At 38.1% G+C, this 17429-nt stretch overlaps 4 protein-coding genes across 7 annotated transcripts in view; 1 reads left to right on the top strand and 3 right to left on the bottom strand.

The window, feature by feature from the left end:
* Positions 1-341: 341 nt before the first annotated feature.
* Positions 342-7411, bottom strand: fwd (phosphatidylinositol 4-kinase beta fwd). Of its 3 annotated transcripts, XM_090176978.1 has the most exons (12): positions 7257-7411; positions 5940-6840; positions 4237-4354; positions 3928-4169; positions 3667-3857; positions 3511-3601; positions 3060-3430; positions 2657-2998; positions 2325-2590; positions 2131-2263; positions 1750-2058; positions 342-1673 (listed from the first exon to the last, which is right to left on the bottom strand). In XM_090176978.1, the coding sequence occupies exons 2-11, from the start codon at positions 6751-6753 to the stop codon at positions 1750-1752; spliced, it is 2877 nt and encodes a 958-aa protein (XP_090033104.1). In that variant the 5' UTR covers positions 6754-6840; positions 7257-7411; the 3' UTR covers positions 342-1673. The 3 variants fall into 3 exon arrangements, with proteins under 3 accessions (XP_090033104.1, XP_090033103.1, XP_090033101.1); XM_090176977.1 differs by lacking the exon at positions 7257-7411 and adding an exon at positions 6988-7211 and having other exon boundaries at positions 343-2058; XM_090176975.1 differs by lacking the exon at positions 7257-7411 and adding an exon at positions 6993-7211 and having other exon boundaries at positions 343-2058.
* Positions 7412-7917: 506 nt separating this feature from the next.
* On the bottom strand, positions 7918-9188 carry LOC149942813 (putative peptidyl-tRNA hydrolase 2). Its single transcript, XM_090177976.1, has 6 exons — positions 9166-9188; positions 8722-8924; positions 8566-8655; positions 8303-8502; positions 8132-8246; positions 7918-8077 (listed from the first exon to the last, which is right to left on the bottom strand). Exons 2-6 carry the CDS (start codon positions 8887-8889, stop codon positions 7991-7993), a joined length of 660 nt encoding a protein of 219 aa, XP_090034102.1. The 5' UTR covers positions 8890-8924; positions 9166-9188; the 3' UTR covers positions 7918-7990.
* A 540-nt stretch (positions 9189-9728) lies between these two features.
* Positions 9729-11645, top strand: LOC149942812 (uncharacterized). The gene is made up of 5 exons (XM_090179953.1): positions 9729-10293; positions 10353-10738; positions 10816-10876; positions 10944-11037; positions 11108-11645. The coding sequence occupies exons 1-5, from the start codon at positions 9976-9978 to the stop codon at positions 11305-11307; spliced, it is 1059 nt and encodes a 352-aa protein (XP_090036079.1). The 5' UTR covers positions 9729-9975; the 3' UTR covers positions 11308-11645.
* Positions 11627-17429, bottom strand: part of LOC149942811 (uncharacterized) — a 40617-nt gene continuing 34814 nt past the window's right edge. For both annotated transcript variants that reach the window (XM_090179950.1, XM_090179951.1), the window contains exons 4-6: positions 15384-16727; positions 13485-13630; positions 11627-12967 (exon numbers count right to left, since the gene is read on the bottom strand). In XM_090179950.1, coding sequence (XP_090036076.1) covers positions 12857-12967; positions 13485-13630; positions 15384-16727 — 1601 coding nt within the window. In that variant the 3' untranslated portion in view covers positions 11627-12856. The remainder of the gene's footprint in view (positions 12968-13484; positions 13631-15383; positions 16728-17429) is intronic.

Here is a 17429-nt window from a genome sequence, read left to right as displayed (position 1 = left end):
ACACATTGGTGGAGGTAGTTACTTGTGGGTTCCAAGTGTGTAAATACAACTTCCAAGTTTCAATGGTAACATCAGGTTAGAAGTTCAGATCTCGTAACTAATCTAAAATTCCCCCACCAAAACCTGAATTTATATTTTGGCTAAGTTTCAGTCCATGACTGATCTTTTGTATAGCTTCCATCACTTTAAAGTCTAGGAGCAACAAACACAGCCCAATGCATTGACTCCACACAAGGAGTGTGTAGGCGTTTGTTTCTTCTAGTTTCAAACATATGTAAAAATAAGTCTCCACCATCCAATACTATATATAGAAAATTTCATTTAATAAAAAATGTACAATATAGTGCATAATTAACATCATCTTAATATATCTAGCAATTGCTTTAGTTCTCAAAATGATCCCACAGCACTAACAATTCAAACTGTTTAGTTAATAGGGGAGAAAAGATTTAATTGGACAGTCATAAGTCTTATGTAAAATTCAACTCCCCATTGGGTATATAATTTACACTTATACTTTTCCCAAATTACATACGGTATAATGGCTGAGATTCTTCAAAAACATATGAAATAATTGCTGAAGAAATATTTTAAAAATCAACTGGTAAAAATTAAAAAGCAGCATGACTTCAAAATTAAAGCTTTTCATCAAAATATTAAGGTAAAACAATAGTGAAAAAAAAAGGAGACTGTATTTACAATATTTTATACAAAAGATTCCTCATACTGATAATTTTTCCCAATTTTCTTAAAATAATTTTATAAAAAGCTTTACAAACTGACAAAGGGCAAATTATGGGAACCGAATAATAGCCCCTGCAACATTTTACATTATGTACAAAAGAGTTTATCTCGCTTTAAATAAACTGAAAATAGCTTGTAGTTACAAACGATCCTAAACTCAGTTTTATTAACTTCTCAGTAAAATACTGGTTCAATCTCAGAAGTTTAGAATAGCGAGGGAAAAATTGCAAACACCATTTATAAAAGGACAGTTTTTTTATTATTGGACACATTATCTTTGAGGTTTGAAAATTCATGATGAAAAATATTCCACACTTTTTATGATTAAAAAAAAGAGGCTTTGTTAAATCACCTAGTATATAGAAGTTCTATATAAAGCTTATATTCGAGGGTTAACTAGGTTTAAGAGAATGTAAAATAAATTCATCAACATTGGTACCCCAAATTAAGGAAAAGGTAGAACCCACAACACATCTAACATGACGAAAATGGTAGATTCTTTTATACTTATATTCCTATAATTCAATTGAAATTAGGTCTGACATTCTTATTCCGCAAACGACTACCTAGATTATGATTCATCGAAATTCTAAAGAGTAAAAACTTGCCAAAATAGTGGTAAACCAGCCTGACCTTATAGATTATTTACCACAGTCCAATATTCCGTTTTACGATTAGTGGATCAAATTGTAAAATTATTTTCTAACTCCGAGGTAAGTTTCTCGGAAAAGGACGCAAAATACCACCTACTACGTGTAGTAACAAAAGCAGTTGAACTTTTTTTTTTCACCTCTTGGCTTTGAATAGTTTATTTTCTTTGTTTCAAAGAAAACTACTTTTAACACGTAATCTAAATCTAATTAATGGATGGACTTCTCTAGTTAATCAGCGCACCAGAATTGCTAGATAGTTTTAACAGGTGTATCCCTCTACAAATAGAAAAATTCTTTCCGAAAAGAAACCAGAGAACCAAATGGCTTTTTTTGAACACCGCCCTATTCTTACTTATAGAATTCCGTTTGTCAAGTATTGGAAGCCATCGTACATCTTGGTGGTGAAAGAATGCATGCTAGATTCAACCATACTGTCAATCATGAGATGAAGCTGTTCATCCGTTAATCCGATGTGAAAGCGATCCCTCATAGCTCGTACCGCCCCGGCTCCGTTACGGAAGCACGGTATTTGGGGAGGACTATCCCGCATTATATCAATCACAGTCATTAAACGATCATTGTGTTTACGGGCGGCTATTAGACCCCTTAGCATCAAAATTTTAAAGTATTCGAACATGTCACTGCCAAGACCTCCCATGACCTAGAAGAGAGATACCAATTATTTCCTGTTCTAAATTATGTCTAAATCAAGAGGTTAAATGGAAGTACTGACATCAACAAACTCTTGCGTTAGTTTGAAGGGAGAATTTTCAAATCCCAAGTTTTTCGGCGAAGATGAGAGGATAAATCCAAAGTCTATGTGAATTATGTGACCTTCGCAATCCAGGAGTATATTTCCATTGTGTCTGCATAATTAAACATTATTTCATCTGAAATAATTAAAATTAAACACCAAAAAAAATTTACCTATCCTTAATTTGAATTAAATACGAAATGAGGCAATAAGCGGCGCAACTTTGAACAAAGTTCTTTTGAGCCGTTAAAAACCCTTCGCTGGTTGATTCTCCGTATTCCTTCTTAAAATAATCCAGCAAGGATATTTTGCATTGCTTCTTGATTTGATGCAATGATATAGTATTTAAAATAGGCTCCACCAGTCCACTGTCTAGTGTAGTAACTAAAATTCGATATGGACGAACCCACAAGGGAACTTTCTCTTCTTCCCATATGACCTAAAAGAAACCAGAAGCGCCCATTTCAGTACATTGAGTGAAATAAAACGCATATAAATTCGTTACTTTGAAGGTTTCAAGAAGCTGGTAAGCCATCAGTTCTTGTCTCAAATCATCGCCACATTTAACAATGGCTGCTAATAGCCTCCAATTTGGTAAGTGACCGTAAGGAGAAGTCAATCTTATTCTTTGAACCTTGGAGTCCCAGGGTTCCTTAAGAGCCGACGCAGAAGGATCTTCCGGATCTCTTTGAAACGTACTCTTTGGAGTATGCATATTCTCCGAAAGCCTTCTTCTAATATCACCAGCAGCTATAAAAACAGGGTCTCTGCTGTCTCCGCTAGTCGCACTGTCCTGTGACATTTGAGATATCGTATCTCTGTCCCTAGATTTGTGACAACCAGCATACTATGGAACAAAAACATTAATTTGAAGAAATGTTACTTGAAATAAAAAATTATAAAAGTACCTGCATGGTAATTTCATCATCTTCCGGGGTCCAACACTCGTTATCATTATCAGCGCAAGGATAAATGGAAAATGAGATGCCTGAAACCTCTTGGTGACCAAAATACTCTTGCAAATTTTCCTCAGACCTCGTTGGACGTAATGCACAAGTATTAATAATTTTTGGAGTGACTGGAGACTTTTGCATGTTCTCCACATCCAAAACCTCAACGTAGATTAGGTAAGGAGCTTTGTCTTTGGAATTGAGCACGACAGAATCCGAAGGGGGTATTCGCACAACCAAATGAGGAATTTTGTCACTGTGAATTGGAAGCCAAACTCTAGCAGGTAAATTCAAATTTAATGACGCTAAATCAGCTTGTAAATGTTGAGCTATAAAGATTTAAGACACATTGAACCAATTGGCAATTACGAAAATTAAAATAAAAATATTTAACAAAACCAATAAGTACTTTTCAAATCTTTAGTAGGAGCTGTTTGAAGTCGTGTACCAATTGTAATTAATGCCTTAACAAACTCTAATTCAGGTGATAATCTAGGTGCCTGGTTATAAAAAACAAATTGTTAAGCATATTATTGTTTAAAAAATGATCAAATTGTAGGCTCACCATGCAATTGCAGGTTACGACATGCCCCCTTAAGTCTTTAAAAACAGCTTCGCACGAATCGAAGCAAGTACAACCGCTATCAAAAGCGTGACCAGTAGTTAGGTCTCCAAGAGACTGTTTAAGGTTAGGAGGAATGGAAAACGTATTCCATCTGCTCCCAGTATTACTAGCACTCAAGCCAACATTCATCCCTGTTATAGTTAGAAATAAAACTAAAATGCTTTGTTCTGAAATTTTTGGTTTAAAAATACTGGTACTTACCAGTGGCATCTGAAAAAGACCTGTGATGCGTTTTACGAGTTGGTGAAAGAACTGGCGTACTGGAAGGAGAACCAACTATCGGAGCAGGCAAAAGATTCATCTTTGGCCTAACTTCCTCAGATAATATTTTCTCTTTCAGTTTTAATCCAAGAGATTTTCTTTTGGAACCAGTATTTACGTCCCGACAAAAAGCACTCAGAAGCCAAAATACTTGGAGGGAAAATTCCACACTCTCTCTACATCTATAAAAGAGAAGGCTATGTAAAAAATTTAACCCTAAAAATGATCAAAAATTAATAAAAATAAGACCTGTGTATCAGATAAGGATGGACCACTTCTGCAATGTCGGAATGGTGAATATACAAACTGACCAATTGAGGCAAGTAAAAGTCAACTTTTGCATTATCAAAACTAAACAGACGATTTCCTGAAATGAAAAAGTGATTATTTTGAGATTTTTACGAAACCTTTTTATAAACACACCCTAGATTAAAACATGTAGGCTTTTAATTTTAAGAAATGATCATTAGTGGGTTGTGAGGGTATTAACCTTTATTCTCCCAAACATTTACCCTTATAGTCATACTAAATTTTATGTTACATTTTTAGAACTAGCAATATCTTAACTAAAATGTTATAAGGAATATATTGTACCTATTTACAGTCTACAACTGTTAAAAGGCCAAAGTTTTATTTTATACCACAGTTATTCATTAATTTAAGGTCACTATAAATTTGAAAATTTTGAAGTAATTAGAAGTATAATTCTCAAGAAACGAAGTATGGAGAAGAGGTCATTAAGAACAATGAACAAATGCTGCAAATTGCTCGGAATTACGGATACATGTATATTTCTCTTCTGGAACATACAATTTACATTCATGCTATTAGGATTTCTTATGATAATTTCCTGTCACACAACACACATGGCCTTAATAAAATATGTTTATGATTTTATCTAAAAAAGTCAGTAAAAAATTCACGAGAGAGAACAATCTTTACATCTACACTGTGAAATATACCTGTTCTAATACACATACACAACGTAGGGTTACAACTTTGTTTTTGATACAGATTATCAAGTACAAAGTCACTGAAACGTAAAAAAAAAAATGCTCATAATCATCTAGCGTTCTGCTTGTCAGACAAATTGACTATTGCTAAATAAGTAGTTTCAAATCATTGTGAAGACTATCAGCTGACTGTCCTATAAACTGGGCAGAATCAGTAAAGAATACATCTACCCTACGAAACTAAATCTGTGACAAATTGGAAAGAAATATATCTCCCCAATACCGGTATTATTTTAAATGGGCAAAGTTAATAGCCTGCAGGGCCTTGAAAGGTGCTTTCGCACTCTCACTTTTCACAGTCATCATATTTGAGGAAAAACAGTCTTAACTTTATCAGGCTAAAACCATTTGACAGTTAGTATTTTAACAGGAAATACTTTGAATAAATTATTAATGTAAAAGTAATTCAACAATTGTAAAAGACTGCAGGAAAGAAAGTCATAATCAATGAAACAAACATTTTAAACTATCAACCCTTGTTATCCTAGTGGAGAAAAAAAAATACACAATAATCAAGGATTAACAACAAAATAGCCACTAGTATTTGAGCTACTCTTATCAAAAAAAAAATTTTAAAGTCATATTTAAAGTACAACTACATATTTTTCTTTTAAGTCAAAAAGGTCACACATTCTTTAAGGGATATCAAAATCATCTGTTAAAGAAATCAGAAACTGTCTTCCCTCTATTTATACACATATATTGCAGCCCTTATCAATGCAGTGTGGGAGTAGTTTTTGTAGTCTCTTCTGTGCCCGTTTGTCTAACAACTATAAATAGCACTTATACTGGATAGTTAATGCAAAAAATATAAGCAAAATGTTAAATTTAAAAATAAATTAATATCACTATTTTAATGAAACTTTTAAAGATAATTAAAATTTCCCTTAAAACAATCCTTTTTCACAGCTTAATAGAAAATAATTGAAAAATACTCACCAATATACGTTTGAACTCCAGGTTCCTTTGAGTTAAATAAATATGACATGGCAAGATGCACATTAAACATCGTTGATTGAAACAGCCTGAGTAGTAGAGACTCTTTCGATGGTGGTTTTTTCATGACAAGTTCCTTATTGGTTGTATCCAAATTCAGGTCATCCTTAACACTCAAAACCTCATCGCAATCCATTTCGTTACTTTCACAATCCATGGGGCATGATAACAGTTCTTCACTCGTTAGAGCCAAATCTTCAGGAACTGAGTTTGAAGGAATTATAGTAGCTTTTGGGGTCAGTGGTGCTGGACTGTCTTCTGAGCCACAACCCAAACCCACACTATCGCAAGAAGGCACGCGACTGTTAGGCCTACCACCATCATCCGAATTAAATATGCCACTATCGTCAGAAGCCAAACTAGTACGATCCATTTCTCTTTGGTGAATGACCACTGTAGGATTAGAAACTGATAACGGAGAAGCCGAGCTTGAAGACTCATCTAGAGTCAGTCTGGAATAAACGGAGGACTTTGACTGGTGATGAGAACATTGACTAGCTTCCGTAGCAGATTGATTTATGCCTTGATTTGGGAATTGCCTCAATATAGAGTCCAAACTATGGTTTCTATGATGTGTCATCAAGTTTGGAGGTGGAGGTGCTGGAAGTCTAAAATCAAAACTGTGATTTCTTTGATGACTTGAACCTTTCTGCGGTCTAATGGATCCCATTCTAGGGTTCGGGAAATGTACTCCTACATCTAGAGTCAGCCTGAGACGTTTGGCTATAACATCTTGATCATCGTCAACATCCGCCATACCAAAGTAAAATTAAAAGTCAGGGGCACGGCACTGTTACTCAATCCATGTCTCATAACTTAGCGATAACAGGTACTAAGAAGGTACCTGAAATGTTATAGATAAAAATAAAGTACAATTAGAACTATATTTACTTCAATAAGTAATAGATAATAGCGATTTTGATCAGGTTAAGACCACAATAATAATGATCATTAATAAAAACTTTAACTAAATCCCCTAATTTTGTAATACCTTACCAAGTCTACACTAAAAATATGAATTTCTCAAAATAAAATTAAACGCAATTATAGTATGAGCAAAGCAACAATTAAATTGCTGTTTATTCATCATTCCATACACATTTCTCTGCTATCACAATACTGGGCCTAAGTGCAAATCGTTTGGCGTTTACGCCTTTCCTAAAATTCCTAATACCTTCCTCCCTTTTGGACAGCTTTAACAGCTAGCTTTTTGGACCGAAGCCTAACCCAAATAAGAATTTAAAAAAATAGGGTACTTACCACTAAAACTAGTACAAAATTAAAAGCTTTATTGTTGCTTTAAAAATTGTTCGCATAATTTAAATAAAAAACGATAACTTTTATTTAATATAAATTAAAGTGAATTACGTAGCAAGAGATGAACCTTCGTCAAGAATGCACCGAACTGATATTTATCAGTCTCGACACAAGAGGGCGTATACAAAAATAAATATTTTAACGTTGCAGACTAACGCAGTTCGTGGCCAATAGAAGGCTCTCTAAGCAAATGACTCAAAATCAGAAATATGATTGGTCAAAACCAACCAAGTACTATATTATGAAATGGACCTACAGGTAAATTTCAACAGTTGACTACCAAAAATAAAACGTCACTTTGATATCATAAGCATTCCCCTTGTTCCCATTAGGTAGGTTAAGCCCGCACTAGAAATCGCTTAGGTAGAACGTGTACGGTAAACAGTCTGTGCACAATAAACCTAAGTCTGCACTACTACAAGTTCCCTGTGCTTCTAGAGCAGGTTTAGCCAGTATTTCAAATCATTTTATTCGTTCTTGTCCTACATAATTAGAATTTCTTAATTTAATATTGTTGAACTTTTATTAATAACGTAAAAATATTAGAAAAAAGTATAATTTTAATTCTTAGAACATTTTTTTACAGAAAAAAGATAATACGAATTATAAGAAAAAATTAATTTTAAGTTCTGCAAAATACAAAATAATTTAAAAAGCCTAATAAAAGTTGAAAATTATTATAAAAGTTTCAATGATCCTGTAACTTGATCAACTAAATCTAACCGCCCCATTAAACATAAAACAGTCGTTGAACCAGCGGGAATCTATTTAAAAAATAAAATAAAATTACGCAATCTAAAATTATTTACAAACAGTACCTGAGTTCTCCCAGCATCTTGAACTAAATAAGTAGGTAAATTTAATGCCAACGCTTTCTTTTCTAATTCTACTAATTGCTGGGTACTTGTTCCTCTTAAAACAATTTTAGTTTCTCTAAAGTAAAACAAACAATGTAGTTACACTTTTACTCATTATCATAAAAACATTACCCTAATTCCTCCCAGTCTAACATAATTCGTCCATATTTATTTTCATCTTGCAACAGTAACCTATGAATTCCTAATGCAGCATGAGCGACCTGAGCTGCGATTTTCCCGGAACCCATGTCCAGTCCCATATTTACAACAAAAACCATTTTATAAAGCTCTGTCATAACACCTCCATCATCGCTCCCATCATCAGCCTCCACCTGATAATAATTAAAATTTTAACTCCTTGGAAATTATCAACTAGAATTTAATACAACCATTACATCGAGTGGCGTTTCTAGATCTGCGTCTTGATTCTCAAAAATCCAAGCAGCTGCTAGATCAGGCGATTGATTTCCAGTATAAAACAAAGCCTAGATAATTAAATTGTAAAATAAACAACATAAGAAAGCACAATAGACAATGGCTTAATGGAGTACCTTTTCAGCAGCATTTCTACTTATGCCCATAGCTGTTAGAACTTTCATAAACTCTTCATTAGGCTGCCAGTTGCGTTGGTTACCAACCGCGAGTGAAGTAGAACCTACTATAGTTGGTCCTGTATCCGGAGGGCTTTCTTCTCCATCGGCTGCACCTCGTTCATCCATATTTGATTATTTTACAATAATTTAATATGACGTTCCTTATGAGTTTTGATTGCGGCGACAATGATTAACAGAGCCAAGGCTTAAAATATTATTTGGAATACCAAAATAATTAACAAAAAAGAATCATAATTATTATAAATTATGATGTACTACAGTTAATGTTTTTGGTAAATAAGAAGTAACCCAAGTGGAGTATCAAATAATACAATATAGAATAAGAAAAACTTGTTGGGAACCCAGAACAGTTTATGATGGAGACGTAAGCAGACGACTTACTTTCGAAGCAGACAGCTGCGGTTTTCTTTTTTTGAGATACACACATCGGTGTCGACCTAAGGCCTTAGACACCAGCACACAATAACTGATTAATCAGGATGAGGTAAGTGTAACGGCCACGCCAACAGGGGTGGGGACACCCGTGGCGGAAGTATTCCGACCACCCGTTGGGGGATTGGTGGTCGTCCTCACACGGCCATCCACAAACTCTGCCTCACAGACAGCTGTGGTTGGTTTGGCTTTTATTTTGGTTTTAGCATTATTTTGATGTGAATGCTTTCTGGCACCAGATTTCAAGTCCGGGAAAGCCAACTTACAATATTAACGACGGTCAAAATTTAAAATTACACGCACTTGCTTTTCAAAGTTTATTTCAATTAAAATTTATGTCCCTTTCATTTTTCCCCAACTTTCCCTTAACCACCAGATACGAAAGTTTCCAGAACGGTTACTATTCTGTGACAAATATCGTTTACAAATACACAGAAAAATTGGTTACAGAATATGTTCCAAACATGAGACGTGGTCGAAACGGTTTTTACTTATTTTGGTTGGTATATTTCTATGGTTCGGTTATAAGAGCTTGGTACCCACACCATGGTATATTTGGAAAGTTCAATCGTTATCGCTAGTAATCCATGGCATGGGTTCCTGTTATCACATATAAGATAAGCATTGTAGATTCATTAGCCTTCCACTATAGGTCCTAACAGTTCAAATAAAAAAGATAAGAAGCCATTTTATTCTATAAAAAAAAACCTTTCAGCCGTTCGCAATCCAAATAACTAAATAACGGTTTTTGAAGACATAATGACACTGAATATAGGAGTAGCAATTATTTCTTTCGTTACAATCTGTTGGCTACTAATCACGAGTCATGGGGCATCAGGAAAATGCCCCAATACAGAAGCAATTGCTCCGTGTTCTTGCTCCGACGAGATCGTAAATTTCAATGACTCCACCATAGAAACCAGTATACATTGCTCCGACATCCCAGATCCAGCCACGCTTTTCAAATGCGCTCGAGGTACTGAAAAAACATCGGTTCACCTTTTTCGGGTTATTAATTCTCGAGTCAATTTTCTTCCGAGTAATATGTTCCTTAAGAGCAACGTGACTAGCGTTCAAGTAAGTGTAGTGGTTTCATTAAATCTTGTACAATCAATAAATGTCGCTTCACTTGATAGGTATATTACACGCCTATAAGTCACTTTACGCAAGGTAACGAGACCGCTTTTTTGGGATTGGAAAGTTACTTGAAAGAAATATATTTGGTCGGGTGTCAACTCAACGATTCAATCAGGATAGAAGCTCTTTCCAGTCTGAGGGAACTGCTAACGCTGGACCTTTCTTTCAACCGAATTGCGAATGTTTCCACGAACTGGTTTCATTTCCCACCTCGAAAACTGAAAATTTTAAATTTCAAGGGAAACTTTATCGAAGAATTAAAAGATGGTGTTTTCGCTTTCATCCAAAACCTCGGTACCTTGGATTTGTCAGAGAACCGACTTACGAGTCTAAGTCGTTCGGTTTTACCGCCTATCGCCAATTATCTGGAATTCTTATACCTTAGGTAACTCTCCGTAACAGGGTGGCTGTTAATTCGATAAAATGGTATTAACAATTTTTGCAAACCTTATCTGTTTCAAGTTACAACGATCTCGATTACTTGGAAAGCGACTTCTTCAAGAACATGCCCATTATCAAAAAGGTTTTAAAGTTTAATAAATTACATTATCACACCAAGGATAATAATAGGTTTTTAATTTATCACAAAGGTTTACTTGGACAATAATAACTTCAAACAAATTTCACGAGTCCCGTTTGAGGTACTTTGGAACCAAAACTACTTAACCCACGTCGACTTTTTGGGTAAGTAGATAGAATAATGCGTAAATATAGGGTTAAACTGGCAACCTACTATACCACGAGTCATATTTAGGCGATGATATCCTATGCGACACTAGCCTCTGTTGGTACACATTGATGGGCGACAGAAGACGAAACATGGCCACCGCTTCTTGCGCAGATCCGGACAACCTCAGAGGTCGAAGGCTGAAGACTTTATGGCCGTGGGATTTAAAATGCAACGAAAGTGTATACCACGGAGACATGAAGTTATCCTACCGAGCTAGGGTCTGATTTGGAAGACGTCGAAATAAGCCGATCTCACTGCCTGGGTCGGAAAAATATACTAGAGATTTCACAGAAAATTTTATAATTACGCTACCGCCATCTCTGGGTTCGTTGTTGAAGTTGAACCAATATTTCTAGAATCCCGCGAGCTTTGCTAATAGTTCAGCAATGAATCTAGTGATGGCGCCAGGTTTGCAACTACCGCGCTGTATTAGAGACGACAGAGTGGGATCGGCTATTTCAACCATCGACAACCACGGGCAGACTTCTCTGAAAACTGTAGGAATGTACTCTTTCCAAACAAAAACGAACAGATTACACTGAGTAAAAATCTTTTTAAAATATTTTATTATTTACATTGCGTCTTCGAATGTTTCCGGGATGGTAGTATCGTTCATAAATTAAACAACTCGTAGTTTTTTCTTAATATATTGTAGGCATCTGTTAAATGGGGTCACGCCACTTAAGTAGATATGGTTGAAAAATATTTCTGTCCGTTCGCTTGTAACTAGTGATTTTTTCTCATAAATACGCGTGTTTCTGAACATTTTCTATAAACTCTTACCAGTGCTAAGGCGATATATACCACGTGTCGTATCACAACCAATTAAGTCACAATATACCCCCTGAGATATCCACTACAATATTCCTAACGTTTAAGGGGGAATTGAATAATTATTCCAATTAATTAAACCTATTGAGAACGACTTAAAAAATGCCGCGCGGTTACAACAATTTGGAAAAAGGTATAAAAATTGTTGAAGAATTGATATCAGTTACTTTTAAGAAAGATTATATAGATTCGGGAAAAATTCGTTAGAAGAATAATTATGAATATATGTATTATTACCTCGATTTTTGCTATTTTTGGAACTATGGATTTTAAAACGTTTCTTATACACTAAAAAAGACACATTCACCGAGAAAAGTACGACAGGTACACTAGATGGAACCTTTTGTCTAGTACCAAACCCGCGTGATAGTACCATGGTTCTTCCAGTTACGACGCTCAATCTACGAAACGGGCCGGTCATTCGACAAGGAGAGGATAAAGTACGCGGGCACTTCTACGTCACAAGAGGTCGAGTTGTCGCTTCCCCATCTTTTCTAGTAGCGCCTGACGGATCCACGCGAGCGTAATCCTCTCGACAGCTTGTGACGTCAGGAGCGCGTTTCATCCCACCCCGAAAGCTTCCCCCTAAAAACGGAGACCGACGAGCCGGTACGAGCCAACCCTATTTTTACGAACCTCGCGACGCGATCACTTGATTTACATTATAGTTAAAAATTAAGTATATTTTTAGCTTTTTCTCGAAATTTAAAAACGACACTTTGGTTCTAGTTACCTTAAAACTAGGTAATATCACAGAAAACAATTGGGAAACAACGATAGGGCATAAACGGAATTTCTTTGGTCGCGTTTTCCTATTGACGAAACTCCAAAAATGTTCGTTTGTACCTATTAAAACTGTGCTAGACTCTATAGTTAAATATATAATATTATTATTATATATAATCTATTATTTTCTTTATATTATAAGTTCCTTTCGTGGGGTCAGACTTTGGTATTCTTGGCGCTTTCGGCCCAGTAATTCTGAATGGTTACCGCCTCCAGGCTGTTGAGGAAAGAGTCGTTGTCCAGCGAGGTCATCTCCTCCGAGCTCTCCTGAAAATTATACCTACGGTTATACGTCACGTCATTCTTTAAAGGGATAATGAAATCGGAAAATACAGTACCTTCAAACTATTCAGCTTTCAAAACTACATATTTTTCCAATTTTCAGTCATTAGAAAAAATGTAAACTCAAATTTTAAGAAAATAAAAACTACACCGAAAAAAGCAGACGCCGCCAACGCGAAATCGCCGTGTGTTTTGAAAATCCCGGAATCTGTACGGACGCCCAATGAGAGGCGACTTTTGATGTTAAAACGTCGCTTCTCGTTGGTCGTCCGTACAGATTCCGGGATTTTCAAAACACACGGCGATTTCGCGTTGGCGGCGTCTGCTTTTTTCGGCGTAGTTTTTATTTTCTTAAAATTTGAGTTTACATTTTTTCTAATGACTGTAAATTGGAAAAATATGTAGTTTTGAAAGCTGAATAGTTTGAAGGTACTGTATTTTCCGATTTCATTATCCCTTTAAGGGTTCTGGATGGAACTCTGGCTAACGCGCTTTTAATTACCTTGGGTAATTCGATGTGACTGTTCATGTAACCGCTAGGACGAACCGAGTCGTCGATGTAACTTCCCCGTTCGGTGATGGAGCGCCCGTCGGCTTTGTGGGTGACGCTTTTGAAATGCCGCCCATATAGCAAGTACGCCATGGCACCTGTAACGCGAAAGGTTTTTCAATTTCACAATCACACTCCGTCAAAAATGAATATAATTTTCATTTAAGCGTGTCAGTTTCATACAGGGTGACCACCCTACAATTGTTTTATAGGAAAAATAGGAAATTTTAATAAAGATAAAACAAATGATTTTAAAGGACGAATAATTACTGGACTCGAAACCTAAGCAAAATCCCGGGTTCCACAATTTGTATCGCCCGTCAGCGATCCTACCGAGAGAATCGCGAAATATTTCAATCCAAATACAAAACACGGGCGTAAAAATGTCAGATGACCCGCATTCCGTCATCTGCTCTGCTGTTTTTAATATAAGAGAGGCTGTTGGAATTTTAATAGGCTTTGGATTATTCAGTAATAATTGTATTGCAATAAAAATGAAAGGGTAATGATTTAGATAATTTAAATAGGAAGTTCGCTTTAATGTTTTTGCATATATAGTTTGTGTGAAGGTTTAAATAGATTATAAATTAAAAAATGCTAAGTCAGTGACGAGCTAAGAACGCTAGACCTAACGTCGTCCGCTAATATTGGGCTCGTATTTAGTATTTGGATAGAAATCTTTCCAATACTTGACACTATGGCCCTAGAATCGGCGCTGCCGTAAAAGCACCAAGCGCGCCATTTGGTTTCGGGTCCAATAATTATTCGTCCAAGTAATATTACATTTAATATGAAAACATCACAGACTTTGTGACTAGATAAATGTATGAAAGTAATATTACATTTTAATTTTAAAATTTACGTAAAAGCCCATGAACTTGGGGCTTTAGTAAAAGAGTGGCTGTTTTGCGCGCCTTCTATCGAACTTTAAAACTAAATTGGAAGCAAAGCGCGAAGTACGAAAAATAGGATAATATAAGAGAATTGTCAAATTATACGAAGACTATCGAAATAAATGAAAAAATATAAAATATAGGAAGTGTGGTCACCGTGTTCCATATCTTAAATAGAACAACACCGGCGTTTCAATTTTGTTGGTTTCCCGCGCGAGCACCGGAAAGAGGGCTGGAAATATTTTAGATTATGATTGGCCCGCGGTAAGGAAGGGGAGGAGCTAGTTAACGTTCACCCAGGTTTTTGAAACGCCGGTATGGTTCTTTAAATTTAATTTAGAGTAATTCTAAAATGGCTACGCATTTTTGGTGGTCTTCAAACCAAGTTCTCTTTGCATCGTCGTCATAGCTTTAGTAAGACTGGTGTATTTTTTATCGTTATTAGCTATCGGTTACTTCGACGTAGGAGCAACAAACACAGCACCCTACACAAGGAGAACGCAGCCCGTCAAAAGTCGTACATTTTCTCAAGTACAATTTACATTGATTAGACGCTTTAGCACCTGCTGCCGTCGGAAGGGGAATATTCGGAAATTGTAAAGGCTAGACCAATGGAATTTGTACACAACCCTACGTGTTTATAGGCTAGCTGCGTTCTCCTTGTGTTTGTTTCTCCTAGCTTCGACTAACCATATACCACCTACCCCAAGAGGGACATGGGTAGTAATTTAAATTTTTTTACGTCTCGAATGTGATGCTTTGCCATCTCACGGCAAGTAGAGAAGCTGGCTCACGCTCGACATTTTTATTTTTATTCCGTAAAATAAAGAATTTTCACGCATCAATTTTGAGACAATTTTTTTTCGAGTTTGATGAGAGTCGTTCTTGGGGTAGTTGGTCTGTGGACTAACTGAAGCGCTTCTGGAATATAATGATGCGGATTTTAATCGAAACGTACCAGCCACGAGAGCCAAAGGAGCCAGAATCCCGATGGCGATCCCGGCGATGGCTCCAGTTGAGAGCGGCCGGGACTGTCTGTCCTTGTCGCTGACCGGCTTCGCGGAACTCGAGATTTCCCTTTGAGAGACGGTCATGTCCGTCGTGAATCGCGTAGTTCCGTTGTCCCGTTGAGGCGCAGGCGGCGACTCGTCGTCATCGGTCTCATCGTCCGCGGGCGTCGACCAGTTCACGTACCGAACGGGAACGAACGAGTTCTCTGGGGGTGCCTGGCCAACGCGTATGGTCGGCGGAATTCTCGAGTTGGGTCTCAAGGAAGAAGTGGTCCAGTAAGGAGTTTGACTAGTAAATTCACTGGGGTAATAAACTTCCGTCAAGTCGGCCTTTGTCCTTGACGGGGGAACTGTCGGTTTGAGGTAAGTAGACGCGGGTCCGTCGTGCCATCGCTTGTGATGAACCGGCCCAGAGTCCGCACCGGGTTGCGATAAGTAAGTGGGATGGTTCGCCGGTCGATCGGGTTCGTCTCCCAAAGATCCCCCCTCCTCCTCCTCCTCCTCCTCTTCTTCTTCTTCTTCCCCCCCTCGATGTCCGCGAGTGTCCACTCCCGGTTTAGAGAGATTCGCCAACGACACTTTGATCGCGTCTTCGGGGACCACAACGTACGGCGTTTTCGTCGAGGTGGTCGTCGCCGGTGGCCGATAGTACAACGCCGAATCGTCGAGCGGCGTCGTCGATTCGGGAGCCGTGAAACGGACTATTTCTCGAACTCTAGCGGGTCTGGCCACGGCCATGTGTTGCCCGTTCGTAGCGGTGAAACCGGCACCCGGGGTCACGAAGGGCACGGTCCGGGAGGGTGGGCGGAAACTGGGGTTGGGGTGAGTCGTTTGGTCGTCTTCGGCCAGCGTCTGAGACACTCTGGCGTCATTCGGTTCAAATGGCACGAATTGGTCGCTCGAAATGTGAAACTGCCCGCCGAAGGAAACCGGGCGAGGGGGGCTGGGGCGCCGCCGGTCCGAGGGGGCCCCGTCGAATTGGGTGGGGCTTGGGCTCGGCGGACGACGCCTCTCGCTGGGGTCGATGGTCGGGCCGGGTCGCCGATGATACCTGGGCGGTTGCCGGTTCAGGCGCGGCGGTAGAGGCGGCGCGTGGCCCCGGCGCGGAGGCGGCCCTTCCTCTTCGTCGTCCTGGTCCTGTTGGCCTTCGACGAGATAGTCGAACTCGGGCGCTTCTTTGGAGGGGTTCCAAAGGCTGTAGCCGTACGGATTTACGTTCTGCACGCGACGAATGGCCGTCGTTTTACCGGAAACCAGATCGCTCGATACCAGGAGTGACGTCCAAAGAAAGGCTGCAAACCAAATCATAAATTCGTCAAATCCTCAAAGTTACGAGAAGACTGGGAGAAGTTACTTAGATCGGTACTTAAAGGGAGTATACATAATTAGGGGTCATAATTGTGGGGTACGGACCTAATTGACGACAGCGTCAAGTCAGCTACGCTTGTCCAACTTGATGATGAGATAGTTCAATTAAAGGGAATATAATCTCACTTATTCGGTGTGGAACACTAATGTTTGCAACTTTGGCCGCTCTTGCGTTAGGCTTTAGAAATGTTTGGCGCCACTGTACAGGGAAATTTGAAAAATTGAAGGTGTCTTCCATAAAGATTGCTTTGCAGGTTATATTAACTTTAAAGGCTATCGATTCATACGCTCTTTGGTGAGAGGGCTAATGCAAGTCGAAGGTAGCCTTTCCCATTAAAACAATAAGGACACGTTACTTTATAGTATACCCATTTCATACTCCAACGAATCTGTCCTACGATATACTACCATCCAAAATATCAATCCTAGCAGGAAAAACCTTTAATTCGTTGAATGGACGCTTCAATAAAAGATACTCGGTGGCTTGCCACCACCCTCCTACGCATTGTAACCCGGCCACCTGAATTAAGGGCTTTAAAAGTCGCATGATGACTTAGGCCTAAGGTGGTGCCTTGGGTATTAGCCTAGCTGATTATTATTATTATTATTACTCCCCTTTCCAAATT

Source organism: Leiobunum rupestre, chromosome 6, assembly GCF_980474605.1.
Source record: "Leiobunum rupestre chromosome 6, qqLeiRupe1.1.hap1, whole genome shotgun sequence".
In the NCBI taxonomy this organism is placed as follows: domain Eukaryota; kingdom Metazoa; phylum Arthropoda; class Arachnida; order Opiliones; family Sclerosomatidae; genus Leiobunum; species Leiobunum rupestre.
This window is presented reverse-complemented; position numbering and strand designations above follow the sequence as displayed.

Coding starts and splice junctions, on each gene's coding strand:
- fwd (XM_090176978.1), bottom strand. CDS start 6,753: ATGGCGGATGTTGACGATGATCAAGATGTTATAGCCAAACGTCTCAGG. Junction 3,602..3,666: donor TCGTAACCTGCAATTGCATG/GTGAGCCTACAA, acceptor TTTTATAACCAG/GCACCTAGATTATCACCTGA. Junction 2,059..2,130: donor TAACGCAAGAGTTTGTTGAT/GTCAGTACTTCC, acceptor TCTCTCTTCTAG/GTCATGGGAGGTCTTGGCAG.
- LOC149942813 (XM_090177976.1), bottom strand. CDS start 8,889: ATGGATGAACGAGGTGCAGCCGATGGAGAAGAAAGCCCTCCGGATACA. Junction 8,656..8,721: donor GTAGAAATGCTGCTGAAAAG/GTACTCCATTAA, acceptor TTAATTATCTAG/GCTTTGTTTTATACTGGAAA. Junction 8,078..8,131: donor AAGATGCTGGGAGAACTCAG/GTACTGTTTGTA, acceptor TTTTTTAAATAG/ATTCCCGCTGGTTCAACGAC.
- LOC149942812 (XM_090179953.1), top strand. CDS start 9,976: ATGACACTGAATATAGGAGTAGCAATTATTTCTTTCGTTACAATCTGT. Junction 10,739..10,815: donor CTGGAATTCTTATACCTTAG/GTAACTCTCCGT, acceptor ATCTGTTTCAAG/TTACAACGATCTCGATTACT. Junction 11,038..11,107: donor AACCCACGTCGACTTTTTGG/GTAAGTAGATAG, acceptor AGTCATATTTAG/GCGATGATATCCTATGCGAC.